Source organism: Bactrocera oleae, chromosome 4 (assembly GCF_042242935.1).
Source record: "Bactrocera oleae isolate idBacOlea1 chromosome 4, idBacOlea1, whole genome shotgun sequence".
In the NCBI taxonomy this organism is placed as follows: Eukaryota; Metazoa; Arthropoda; class Insecta; order Diptera; family Tephritidae; genus Bactrocera; species Bactrocera oleae.
Window position 1 is genome coordinate 63040809 of NC_091538.1, and position 14529 is coordinate 63055337.

The following is a 14529-nucleotide window of genomic DNA, read 5'->3' on the forward strand; positions in this document are numbered from 1 at the left end:
CATGTCAGAACCTTCAGTGGAAGCTTGATAAAGCTTTAAGCGCACGTTATTTGTAATCTCAAGTTATTTTCACTTCCACAATTCCTACACGGCTTTCATATATATCTAAGAACTACATATAACATTTTCATTTAAGATAGTTGCATTAGCATTAAGAACTCATTATGCGGTATTTTAGAGAAAATTTTTGAAGTCATTAAATTGGCCGAAAATCTCTTGCAATTTGGATTTTATTGCAAAGCTGAGAAAAGGTAATTCTCAGAATTGTACAAAACAGTTGTTGCAAATCTACGCTAACTCAATACACACACACACAAGGCTTGTGGCCAGGCGCAATGCACTGCACTCACAGTTGTTGCAATGCTTGTGGTTGTTTTGAGCTGCTTTTGCCTCTTGCAACAAAACATAGTTGCTTGCTTGCCAAGGCCTTAGGTGCTATCCGCCGCTTTGCCAGTAGTTGCCAGTGTTTTGTAGTTTGCATATTTTCAATTTTTTTTTTACTTATTTATTTATTTTATTTTTAATAGTTTATTTTACGTTGCGTTTACCGCCTTTGTTATGTCATTTATTTTGAGTAAATAAAGTAACACAAACGTCGTGACAGCAATAGTGGGAAAAATAAGAAGAAAGAACGAAATAAATTCATAATAATGTCCGCTCATTGTATTGTCAGTGTGACAAAATGACAGACGCGACACTTGTTACGCTTCGCTGGTGAATAGTTGAACTAGTGGAAGGTAAAGGAGTTAAGGGTACAGTGGGTCAATTTGATGGTGCGATTGTATAAAAATAATATCTTGAAATTGAATCTTGAGAACGTTGCTCCACTGAAGTAAATAGTTGCAGGCTACTGTCATTATTATATATTAGATATATGAATATAAAATAATGTGTGCAAATTCAATTGTATTAAGAATTGGAGAATTCAGTGCTTTCTGTAGTCACTTTTTTGTGTCATATTTTTCATTCAAAGCTACTCAAATTATTGGTAACCTTTTGAGTAAGACTTCCTCATGATCATCAAAGATAATTCCGTTCCACTGATAATATTATAGCTTGACCCAAATTTCTCAGAGCATATGGTAAACAGAATTGGAAAAGTAAATTATCTCGCTTATAACAAGTAATAATATCTATATAATATTCAGATAAGTTTTCAAGAATGAATTTATTATTCCTTAGTTACAAGATATAGATAGTTTAAATTAACTGAGTAAGTGTTCACAACGTCTTCTACAAATCGATTAAAAAACATTCGCTAGGCAACTCACACTCTTACGTTTTGAGAAGGAATGAAACATTTTGAGAAAGGAACAAACAAACTTAAAAAAATGTTAAAAAAATAACACACAAATTTAACGGTATTTTTTAAGCTTTTATTTGAAATTAAAAAAAAAATGTACACCGTACACTGTTTTCTGTCCAACGTTTGTAATAAGCATTCCTGTGAAACGCACTTGCAACTTTTTTATTTTGCTTTGAATAGAGATTTAAAGCAAAATTAAAATATATCTTTAAATAGAGACCTTTATTACCTTTATGTTTCCGATGAACTGAGCAATTTGAATAGATCCTTGATAGATAGATCTATCTATCAAAAGTTATAAATATGCAACACCTTTTGGCACTACTGCTCCTTGTAAGATTTGGCCTGCTGCACATGTGACCTCCAGACATCTCGGTCATTTCCGGTTTCTTTGGAATTTTTATGTCAAGCTGGTTAATATCTTCTCCATCTTCTTCATTTTTCTATATACATATGTATAGTTCAAAAATATATTTTTCTAGTACGGATACGAATGAGGATATAGGTATGTAATAGCTTGTAGTTATGTGTCGAATTATGGTTGACCTTGCTTATATTATTTTAGAAATATTTCAACTGAAGGATCTGACTGTAGAGGCTGAGTTCTGGAAAATACTAAAGTTTTTGTACAACACGAATAAATCTTTGTAGCTCTTATTTTAATGTAGATCTTTTTAAGCTCAAATGATGTAGAAGTCTTTTTAAGCTTAAATACCTTCGAAACTATGGATAAGAGGAGAAATATGAATACTGGCACTTTATCTTTAGATGTTATGGTACGGTAATTTAAAAAATGTTATCAAGAACCGATTTCGCATTTTAACTAGAAAGTATACTATTACTAAGTATAATGGTTTTTATTTAATAAAAATAGAAGTGAGAATGATGTCATAATTCTACCATTTTTGCCTTATAATTTCCAACAGATTTGAGAGCGACGACATTTGAAAATGAAATTATTTATAGCTTTCTGTTCTCTTAAGCATGGTATAAAATTATGTTATATTTGAGCTTCAAAGGGAAAAACCTTGATGTGATTTCTTTATTATGTGTGGCATTACGTCAAATTCATTTACAGTCGTAGTCAATCCATTGAAACAGTTGTTATTTGACTTGTTCGCTGCAGATTGTCATTTGAATAATTTTTATCAAAGTAGTAAGACGTTATTAAATTTGACATAATGGAAAACATATAAATGTTTATAAAGCATAATGTATAAATATGTCGTTTGAGGTCCCAATATTCGATTTCATGTTATTTAATGTGTATAAATATAAATCTTAAAATATTCGGTTCTAGCGCTCAGAAAATGGCCTAAGGCTTTTCTAAAAACCGCTTTAAGATGATTCGAACCGAACTAGCAAACATCAAAATTTACATTTTTAAATATTTTAATACAAGTCTTTATTATCGTTCTCAAAATACGTTTAATTTAATTTTCAATACACTTTATAAGCCTCGGCTGGGATGGCCAATTCGGCGGAGTTTTGAAGCATAATTCGATAGATTGTGGTCAGTTTCACCATCATGTTCATAAATCCACGCCTAGTCACCAGCAATGATATGAATGTGGCGGCCTATGCTACGTTGTCAAACATCTCCTTTGTGACCTCTTCTCGACGTAGTTACTTCAAAAGATTCGGGTCTTTTTCTGTTTTCGTAGCATTGACGCGCTTCATAATCAAAACTTGAACCAAAATGTGTTGAGTCGATACAGAAAAGATGTTGTGATTCCCTGCAATCTCGCTGATGCCAACTTAAAGTAGACTTAAAACACTTCTCTGCAACATTTTCAACGATTCCGTGGTGGTGATTTCATTTTAGACACAATCTTTCACGCAAACTTTTTTTTACATTTTTTTTCAAAGTCAACATTTCGTATTATAAACAAACACAAACTGAAAAACACTCAATTTTTAACATACGGATTATTGAACTTCACACGAATATAAGAAAAAATTGCACCAATGTAGGAAAACTCTTTTATCGATTCGGTTTCCAGTTTAAAAGTACAAGCTTGGGTTAAATTTGATCAGATCGTATATAGATTTTAATTTATCGCTTATGTCTTTAACTAAATTCATATAAATTATTTAATATAAAGTTGGAACCGTTTATACCGTAAATATTTTAAAAATAAATATATGCTAATACAAAATTACCAAAATATTTCCGGTGTAGCGGTTTAATATTTGATATGTTCAATTCAAACAGAATAAAATCCTATTAAATGATAAGCAAAATAAATCATAATGTAGAATTGTTTAAATTGCTACTAAAGTGAGTAATAACATATGTACACATACATACATAGTGTATGCAAATACATACTTAACCATTTAGCGTAGTAATTTTTGTATACTAAACGCATGTATAATTGGTGACAACAACATATCAACAGTAGTTAGGCTGTTTGGCGGCAGCTGATGGGCCCTTTGAAGCGCACCTGCCATTGTTGTTGTGGGCGGTTTGTCACTCCTAACTACAAATAAGCCATTAGATTACACTGCTTGCTAACATTTTCAAATGCTTTTCACAAAATATTGTAAATTTTTTATTTTTGAGTTTTGCATGTTTCGCATGTTTGTTGTTTGTATTGTTTTTGTACTTTTGTTGCGTTGGTGATTTGTGACAAATGGTTTTCTACATTTGACATGAATATTCAATGTCGACAGTGTCACAGTAACTGTATAGCTACTACCAGCGATGGTTTACTGGTAGAAAAGCATAAGTCGAGAATATAAAAAAGTGTAGGCAAGCATATTTAATAATTTTGGTTTGGGAAAACTTATGCAGGATAAAAAGTATATGATTTAATATACTACCAGTAGCTTTAAGAAGTACCGTTATTTTATTTTGATACTCTATAAATCATACAAAAGCTGAAAACTGAAATTTTTAGTTTTTTTAGTTACGTCATTATGGTGGTAAATCGAATATAAGTCTGTTCGCCAGTTGGTGCTATCAGCGCGCATATTTTTATTGTTGTTGCCGCGCCAAAAATTAATTTGTTGTCGGTAGTTTTTGTTTTAAAATATTGTTTGACATAGCGTATGAGCAACATTTCAGCAGTCTGACACAGGATAATGTTGTCAATGCATAGTCATGGCTTGCTAGACATATGTACGTACATATATGATGAGTGTACATATAGCGATAGACATAGATATACATTTATTCACATTCGGTATTAAGTACAATACAGCAAATTCTCTCTTTATCTCTTTTTCTCACACACTTGCAACAACTACGAAATAAATTTTAGAATTCTAATTCACAATAATAAAAGGCACAGCGAAATATCAACCAAAAATATGGTAATACCACGTTTTCCGCCGTTTTTGCTCCCGCTATACGCAACACACACACACACGCACGTGTGTACAACAAATTTCTCACGTTCCATGCAAAATTTTCGCAATTTCAATAAATCATTGCCACCAAATTTATGACAGCTCACATTCAGCTGTATATCATCGAGCGGATATATAAAAGGATAACAACTTTTTGATTGAATATTATTATTTTTAGTGTGTTTTTTTTTTTATTAATATTATACACGCTGTCACACAATAATTTATGACAATTTAAACTTTTCCATAAATTACTTGTAAATGTTAACTTATTTAACTGTGGCAAAATTAATTATCCACTTGCGCGGTCATAATTAATGATATGTCAGGCGAGCGGGCAATAAAAAGAAATCATAAAATAATTAAAACCGCACAAACGATTCAATTTTCGCCAGTTTCGGCTTACCGCGTAGCAAACGCGCCGTACGCACGGTGCTGGTGAAGTTCGCCTCGATGCAAGCGGTGAAGGGACGCCGAAAGCTTTTATTGTTGGCGTCACACGGGGTTGTTGAAGTGCGACGCGCTTCGGCTGCGCTGTAACACTTCGTTTGTCGTTGATCTTTGGTTAGATGCTGCTGTTGCACACGATCTACACGCATGCTGCTCGGTCGCTTGGCAAGATAGTCGTTGACATGTAGATTAGAACCGTTGCATAAGTTCAAATTGATCAATAGCTCCTGCAGTTGTGCTTTGAGTTGGGTGTTTTCGATTTCCAGTTTCTTCTTTTGTTGCTTCATGCAGACCACATCGACACGCGCGTTGTTGACACGACGCCAGAAGTTCTCCATCAACATCCAATTGGCATAGTCGTACTACTCGTGCGATGGAATGATAGAAATTTGAGAGGAAAGATAAGAGTTTAGGTTTAATGAGAGAAATATTTGCTATTTTTATATAGACTGGATATACCTCCTACCGAACATCAAAAAAATAGATTAAAGTGAGGGCGTGTTGGGGAAGACTTTTTGGCTTCTTTCAATTTCCGACGTTCCTTCAAATAGCAAGAGCTTTTGTCTAGAATAGAGCTTTTGATACTCGATGTAACACATAATAAAATACATGTGTATACATGAAAATGTTAGTAAAACCAACACCATGTATAGCCTTACTTCGCGATAAATTCATAGCTTAGCTCTTGAGTTACCTTCGTGCTTCTTGGTCAAGTTGATCTCCTTGAAATAACTATATTAAACTTGCAAGAAAGTAGAGAGCTTTTGTTTATCCAAACAGACATAATAATATATTATATTTAAGTTTTACTGAAAACCGAGCCAGTCCACCAAATGACTTGCTAAGCAAATGTGTTATACGAAAACAAAGCGCTAGCGATGTGAGCTTCGGAAATCGACCTATAAGAGTACTAATGGAACGATCTACAGAATTTACATTATGTTCGAATGTTCTTCACGAAAATATACAGACTCTGGATCAGTTCTTCAAAAATTAAAGTTTCTGTAAGGCCATTTTGTTTTAGCGGTTCGATGTGCTCTAGGAATGCTTTCTCATTCGTGGGAATGAAGTTATATTATATCTACAAATTTTCCATCTCTAAGAAGACGGATTAGGAGGTAAAAATTTCGCTTTCACCCGATGTTTGGAATGAAGACAAGCTTATAGAATGAAGAAACAAAATCTACAGAACTATGGACTTGGCTGAACTCAATTCGGAGTTACCAAATCACTACCAAGTTATCTATCCTGGAAGTAAAAAAAAAACTACAAGTTAATTGATCTATGTACTATTCGTCTAGATTTTCGTATACAAGTTATGTTTACCGTATCTTCGACAATTTTTTAAATATATGAAGCTTGAAGCAATATTTAAAGATGTCTGTACGTATAGAATAAATAGAAAGAACAGTAATAACAAACTCACTTCCTTTAACTTGGATGGCTGCTCCGTAACCTTTATCTCTTCTACTTCCTCCTGGGTTTGCGTCTCCTCAAACATCGGCTTGGGAAGCGGTGGCAAGCCCAAAGGCAACAACTGTTCTCGCTCTGTCTCATTTTTGCGACAAACTAATGCCAGTTGTAGAAGAGTTTCACCTTCAGCTGCGATGCCTTTCAAGTGCTGCAATCAGACAGATTTAATTTTGAAGCCCAAAATCATGAAGACAAAATTTCTTCCCCTCACCTTTAGCACATTGTAGCTTACGACGCTCATTAGTTTGAAACGCTGCTCATCGGTTTTCAATTCAGACTCAAAATTTGCTTTCGACTCTGACAAGCGTTGCTGCAGATCATCTCTGAGCTTCACAAAATATATCACCTTAACCTCATTGTTCTCCAAGCTGTCGGCATAGACTAGCTTAAGATGAGCTAACTGATCGCTAGCACGTTCTATTTGATGATAATGATCGCGTATTATATTAGCGCTCTCCTGATCACGTTCCTTTAGATCCATATACTCAGAATAGAAACTCTCGGTGTGGCGCATATAACCGGCGAGCACATCTTGATATTCCTGCCACAGACGTTCGAGTTTCTCCTCGCCACTTTTAGTGATATTTTCAATATAGAGTTGCATCTGCGGGAAAGAAGGAGTTGGAGGGAGGTAGAGGAGAATAATACATAGTGTATGGTAAGCCATTTTTTTTGTTTTATTGTCATAATTTAGTTATGACCTATCTGTTTGACAGCCAAGAGTTTCTGACAGCAAAGCAATTGTGAATACTGCGCAGTTATCGTTTATCGCCGACACTGAGGCGATCGCGTGCCACTTTGATTGACGAGCATCATCTCAAATTGAGCATATATTTTATATAATGCGCGCTCAAAGTGCTTTAAATAGTTGCCTACGTGTGACTTCAGGCAACATGTTGCGCGATCATGTCGACGCGATCGCTTGTTTGCTTATCGTCTGTTCATCTCTGGATTACGGCGCTTTTTCTATACTGTTCTATGTGCTATGCGCTGAAGTGCCGCACGGACGATGGACCCTCCGAATCGGAGCTAAAACGCATTACGCGCAATTGTATGCGTAAGATCGGTGAGAATGTGCATCCGATTGGTGGAGGATCAATGAGTTCCAACAACAATCATAATCATCCTTACGGACCGTTACATCAATCGAATTTCGGGCCACAGCATGGCGGCAATTCACGTTATGATTATAATTATGATTACGACGATAATGTTGATCAATATTATGGTAATGCTAATAATCCAAATAACAACAACTACAATAATAACAATTATAACAACAATAATGGTAATTACGATCGCGATCGTAATGTATTGCAACAACGCAGTCGTGATCGACAGCAAAATAACCGTTCGGATAACAATAGATCGGCTTCTTCAACCTCCTCAAATAATAATGGCGGCCGCTACGATAATAATGATGGCAACGGTAATAGAGGTGGCAGCGGCGGCAATGGCGATGGTGGAAATCGTAATGGTAATAGTGGCGCTAACACTGGTGGTCGCAATTCGGGTGGCAATGGCGGCAGTGGCAACAGTCAACGCGGTTTCAATCAAAATAATTCCAATAATAATAATAATAATAACAACAGAAATGGAAAAAATGACACAGCCGATGTTGCTTGCGTAGTGCATTGCTTCTTGGAAGAGTTGAATATGGTAGGTGGATCAAGAAGTTATGCTAAAAAGGCAGATATATAAATTTTTGTTGGTGTTTTTCATTCTCAAGCTCAACACCGACGACTATCCGGATCGCTATAAGGTGCAGTATGGTCTAACACGTGATCTACGTGATCGTGAGCTGCGCAACTTCTATACCGACACCATACAGGATTGCTTCCACTATTTGGAAACACAGCGTAAACGGGACAAATGCCACTACTCACGTGATCTCATCAATTGCATGACCGAATATGCTAAAGTGAATTGTGACGATTGGCAGGAGTTCAATGTGGTTTTCAATTGAATTATGTTAAGATGATGAAATGTTTAGATGTGGTTAATGTCGGGAAGCTTGTTTTAGAATCAGCAAAGCTATAAAAAGAATTTAGCAAACTCATTTGGATAACTATTTTTCTCTTCTAAAATGTCTTGCCTCGCTAAAAAGTTCTCGAAATTCCATAGAAGATGCCTGAATCAATCATAGAGGGCTTCACGAACTCTTAACTGTTTAGCGTGAAAGCCGAAAATTACTGATTTAGTTCCTTAAATGGTAATGAAGCTGCTTTTATTGTTTACCCAAAACTGTTCTTGTTGTCGTCGAAATATTTAAGCTAATCTTCGTGCACCTCATTATTTTGACATAAGTACTTCGTTAAAACTAAAGTTCTCTCTGCCCCTCTCTTTCGAAGTTGAGGGATGCAAGGAGATGAGGAAATTGTTATTAACATACATAGGGTGCCTTATAAAAGAAGTAATGTTCTCACGATTTTACGAATCAATACAATTTTTTATTAAAATGTTAGACGACGATTAGAGCAAGAATATTCGTAGCTTTGAAATTGACAGTTGTAGTTTCTGCGGGCGATCTGCGGATCTTCCTCAGCTTAAAACTAAGCTGAAGTGAACTAAAAAGTCAATTGGGCCGAAAATATGAATGCTCTGACGGAATTTATGAAATTTTGCCCACTTCCTATAAAAAGTTACGAGTTTGCACAATCGGTTTATTTTTGAAGCAATATTCAAATCTTCACACTCATACAACAATATAAGTGATATCGAGTAGTCAGTGCTCTCAATTTGCGAGATATTCAGAGCTTACAATGAGAGCTTTAAGCTTATAAAGGTTTTTTCTACTTTTCCGTAGAAATGCTTAATAATAATGATAAGTTTTTAAACTCATCATGAACATGATTATTACTCTGAAAAATCATTCAAAGGAAGTAAAACATGAGAATAGCTAGAAACTGCCATCTTGATCAAAACAACATTCTTAATTAAAGATAGTAAATACTTCGCTTTATAGACGGAGACAAATATTATAAATTTCTTACCTCACTCTTCAAGTCGTCCAATTGCTGCAAATGTCTCTCCTCTCTTTCCATTGCGCGCTTTTCACTATCATCTTCCAGTTGATATTTAACACATTCCAATTCATCCAAAGCTTTTAGACGTTTTTCTTGAAACTCGGCAAAATCTTGACTGTATTCTTCAAGAACAGCAGTTTTATTTTGTTCATAAGTATCTTTGAAGAACTGCATACGTTGTTGTTGGATGCCTTTAAAACATAGTTGGGAAAATTTATTATTCAATGATTGGTTTATAATTCAAGAAATCGTATGCCAGTGAAAGTAAAGTTATAAAGTTTTGGGGGGGTCTTTATATACGCTTATTATTTTATTTTATCTATGCACTATTCCTACCAATCATCTTGTTAACATTTTCCATATGTGACTGCTGCAGCGTCGAGTACATGTCCTCAGCTATATCGATATCGTTGAGTAAACGCTTTATGACACCATCTTTACGATCTAGACGCTCTTGAAAGAATTTCTGCAATTCTACCATATCTTTGCGCAGCTCCTGCACTTTCACCTGACGCAAGATGGAACGCCATTCCTGATTGATTTTCGCCATATTCAGGCGACCGAAGGCCTCCTCCTTCTTGAGTTTATTCTACAGCACAAATAATAGCAAGAAAGCATTCAAAAGGGATTATTTACTGTATTGGAAATTTTCAGATTTTCAAATAATTTTTGGGACGCACCTTCATGAAGAGCGATATGAGCTGTACTTTGCGGCGTCGCGCTTCCTCCTCTATATCGGCACGCATTTGCATATAACGCGCCCGCTCCTCCTCCGACATTTTCGCCAATTTATTCGCTTTACTTTTCTTGCCCATTTTATTAAATATTTATATTTTTCAGTGCAAGAAGCTTTTGTTGTAAAATTTTTTGAGTTTTTGGCTGCAAAATTCTCAGCACTACAATTTCTTGTGAATTCTACTGTGCTTTGTTGTCTAAGTTATTTAGCGCTTTGCTATCTTCAACTGCTGCGTTGTTAGGCTGATATTTGTTGATTTCCCCAAAGCAAATAGATGGCAGGATACCATGACATTTTTATTGTGTTACCTTGGTAATATACATACAAATATATGCTATGTCACTTACTTATGTGCATAGTGGCAAAACATAATATTAATTAGTTTTGTAGTTTGAGAAAATATTTAGGAATTATTGATGATTTTGTTTCATTTTTATTCAAAAAAACGGTTTTTCTGAAAATCGACAAAATTAATCATATGTGAAAATTTAAATGATTGGTTGAACGTGAGAATTCGTCATAATACAGGGCAAAGTTTTCTTTAAGATCATGTGTCAGCACTGTAACGTAATAGCCAGTATCATGAGGCCCTACAAAGACTGAGGCCGAATAAGCAACACTGTCACTATATTACTTAGTTGGAATATAGAAAAGGCAGAGAACGACTATTAAACAATTTTTACGACAATGTTATATTACTATTAATGGCGTGCATGTACGTATGATCTAACAACAATTTTTGTTCACAACATAGCTGGAGAATAATTTAATTGTGTACCTATAGCTAGTCAACCGACAATTTCAATACCTGTGGATACAGCAATAATTATTGTAGCTGAGGTAAAATAGGCTTGAGTGTTTATGTCTATTTCTATGCTAATTTTTTGAAACTAACGCCCACATACCCTCTGCAGCCATAAGTATAATTGTGCCTTGCATTGCAATCACATCTCTTTCTCCATCACGGACTTGCCAATATGGTGTCAAGTAATTCAAGGTGTAGAAGGCACTATATAACATATATGTGGAAGATAGGGACAAATTAGACTGAGATCTTTCATTTTCGAATTTTGACCCACTGGACACTAAGTTTCGCTATTTCCACATTGACTTCATCCACAATTTTCAAATACTTATATCGCACTAATTCGGTTTTTCCCAGCTTGAATCAATATCGTCGAAATTGCTTTGGCATACACTTCATGGAAATTCGCTCTGGTGGGGTTTGGATTGACTGCATAAAAAACGGAGCTGCATAATAATGTAACACTGTATGCACTGTCAAGTTGGATTTGTCGAAAACTAAAATTTTTGCTAACTTATCCGATGTTTACTTACCCCTTTAAGTATCTATATAAATGATCAGCGTGCCGATTTGAGTCGCTTTAGCTACGTCCGTCTGCCTGTCCGTCTCTCTGTCTGTCTGTATATAAACAAACTATTCCTTAAGTTTTTGAGATACCAACATATCTAAATTTTTCCATTTTTCTTCTCAAGAAGCTGCTCATTTGTCAGATCAGCTGACATACAAACCGATCGACCAAAATCAACTCCTAGTATAGGAAACTTTGTCATTTGAGAACATATCTTTCCGAAATTTGGCATAGATTGCTGTTCCAGGCAACCCTATAATCTCTGAACATGTTATTTAGATCGGACCACTATAGCATATAGCTGTCATACAAACCGACCGATCCAAAATCAAGTTCTTGTATGCAATCTTCGAAGACAACGTTTTTTGTTTTTTTATTTTTTTACTGTATTTGTCTCGTAACTCAGTTATTTATTTTTTAATACTCTTTAACCCCTCCTACTTCACGATAAAACGAATTGCTGTCTGTCAGCGTAATAGTCGCGGATGTGCACTCAAGCGCAATTGCCAAGGTTAAATTTGTACGCGTCAAGTGCAGCAACAACAACACCACGCTTGTATTGAGTGCGCACACATATGAAGCCATCAAAACTAAGTTGTATAAAAATAAAACTAATTTTTCGAAATTGAAAAACCGACAATATTTTGTTATTTTGCACGCAGCTGTAGAAATGCACACACGAAATACAGCACAACAGATCTTGAAGCCTGCTGCTCGTCATTTCAGCGCAATGTGTTGATTTTGTTTTTGCACATTTCTCGCGCGTGTTGCTGTAGGTGCCGCTGCTTACAAACATATTCAGAGAGAGCGAGTGTTGCCGCAGCCCTTCTCGTCAGCAGCAAAGCAAAGCAGATGAAAAATGTGGGTTGACGCTGCCGTGGACGCTGATAGATGTGCGGACCGTCACTGCCAAGCAAGCGGTTAGGCGCTGCATAGCGCAAAAAGAGCAAAAAGGAGCGAAGTAAACGATATCGAGACGGCAGACGGTGAATCGCTCCGCAGGCTAACTCGGTTTGGCTGACTGATTCTGCTTTGAAGGCAACAACAGTGGCTGCTGTTATTGTGGCACTTGTTGTTATTATTATTGTTGTTGTGACTGTCAAAAGCTTTGCCGTCAAGATTGCTGTCATTTCTCAATGCAACACTTTGCGTGCGAGACGCCCCTCCGTGCGTGTCTACGTGTGCGTAACGTCGACGAGCGCAACGTTTGGCTTGTTTATGCCACACATGATTGCATTGTTGTTGTCTTTATTTTTATTTTTAGCCTCTTTGCCATTTATTGCCCTCATTGCCATGTTGAAGTAAATTGAAAGCGATTTTTTGCGACTTCTTTTGCCAAGAAGAAAGGAAGCCGAAAACATTTACAACGTTTCTGGTGCGTGTACAAGCGCTAAAGGCGGAGGGGTTGGTGTGTGTTTGAAAAATGTTGTTGCTATCTTGTATGCATGTGGGTGACAGCACTCATAAGTGCGCGAAACTCATAACCAATTTTTATTTTGCTTTTCTCATTTACCGTTTCCTTACAACCGTTTGTGCAGTCACCGCCGATTCACGCCCCATCTTGAGTTGTCTTTCTTTCGGAGTTTAATTTTTCTTATTTTCATTTGCCTGATTCCATCATCTTCGCACGTTGTGCTTACTCCGCTTTGTGCGTTGGTGCGAAATCTAATTTTTATGTTGGAAATGATGCGTCGCATATGGGTGTCTGTATATATACATATATTTATATACACCCTCAATCACTCATGTATAAATGTACGCTGTCTCGTTTTGTATTGTCTGCAAATATGTAGCATACTCACAGGCGACTTGCCGTCTGACTGGATAAAAGTCTCTTGATGCTGCCATAATCTAAGGCAATTTAGTTGATTTGATTTGTGCTCGAGGATAATATGGCCAACACTAATGCGCACACTACATGCACTCATACACACACCCTCAAACACCTACGTGTATAACACAGGCACCTACAAGTATGCTTGCTTGCTGACGTATGTTGGTGCTTACGAAAATATCCCTATGCTACAATTTGTGCGGGCACATTCGTTTAGTAAAAGTGGTATTTTTCTAAGCGTATGCTTACGATTTGTGGCATATTGAACATTTTTCTGTCGTAAAGCTTATTCAGGTAGTTTTTTTAGTAACGAAACGAAATGAAAATGAGTGAAAAATATTTTTGGCAGTAATAAAAGTTAAAACTGCTTGGTCTAGAAGTAACATCTATAGACATAAAGAGAAAAAATTTATGCGACATTACGTTTTTCATATGTAAATATAATTAAATTAAAAACGTGAGGGAAATATTTTTTGAATATCATTTTGTTGGCTTAGCAGAGTCTTTTAGCTCTTATATGGATTGACTTTAAAAATTTAGGACTGTCGCCACCGTACTTATACCAAAAAATGTTATTTGCTTTCTAAATGAAGTAATGTATAGATCGGAATAGAGGTGCCTGTCAGCAGCCAGTTCCTGCTTTCACCAGTGTGACTCCCTTTCATTCTTTTAGAGTTGGCCTCAAGCCGTGAAAACAAGTTTTCTAAAGGTAGGCCATCATTGCTGAGACCAAACAAAGTATGTTAACATTGACTTAAACAAGACACATTTAAGGGGCATTAGAAGTTTTCAAAAACGTGGAAGAGATATTTTCAAAAGCCTCGTTCTATAGCATGAAAAAAGTAAGGAAACTGTTGCATATGATTAGGATGATATCAAATAAATTTAAATATAGATAAGAATATATAATATGTATTTAATTTCAATAAGGCGAAGCTATTTTATATGAGTAAGAGAACATAAATAAGCATAAGTCA

At 35.9% G+C, this 14529-nt stretch overlaps 2 protein-coding genes across 2 annotated transcripts; one reads left to right on the forward strand and one right to left on the reverse strand.

Moving 5' to 3' along the window:
• Nucleotides 1–4934: 4934 nt before the first annotated feature.
• On the reverse strand, nucleotides 4935–10546 carry LOC106627805 (dynein regulatory complex subunit 2). Its single transcript, XM_070108488.1, has 7 exons — nucleotides 10290–10546; nucleotides 9946–10198; nucleotides 9577–9800; nucleotides 6795–7187; nucleotides 6424–6731; nucleotides 6346–6358; nucleotides 4935–5472 (listed from the first exon to the last, which is right to left on the reverse strand). The coding sequence occupies exons 1-7, from the start codon at nucleotides 10422–10424 to the stop codon at nucleotides 5023–5025; spliced, it is 1776 nt and encodes a 591-aa protein (XP_069964589.1). The 5' UTR covers nucleotides 10425–10546; the 3' UTR covers nucleotides 4935–5022.
• On the forward strand, nucleotides 7426–8642 carry Obp59a (Odorant-binding protein 59a). Its single transcript, XM_036368440.2, is given in 3 exon segments — nucleotides 7426–7458; nucleotides 7460–8242; nucleotides 8313–8642. Coding segments are annotated over 3 exon segments (1053 nt in total). The 3' UTR covers nucleotides 8550–8642.
• Nucleotides 10547–14529: the final 3983 nt, after the last annotated feature.

Excerpts from the sequence above, each read along its gene's own strand:
- LOC106627805 (XM_070108488.1), bottom strand. The coding sequence starts at position 10,424 with ATGGGCAAGAAAAGTAAAGCGAATAAATTGGCGAAAATGTCGGAGGAG. Across the intron at positions 9,801-9,945 it reads AAATGTTAACAAGATGATTG|GCATCCAACAACAACGTATG; the intron begins GTAGGAATAGTG and ends TATGTTTTAAAG. Across the intron at positions 6,732-6,794 it reads TAAGCTACAATGTGCTAAAG|CACTTGAAAGGCATCGCAGC; the intron begins GTGAGGGGAAGA and ends GTCTGATTGCAG.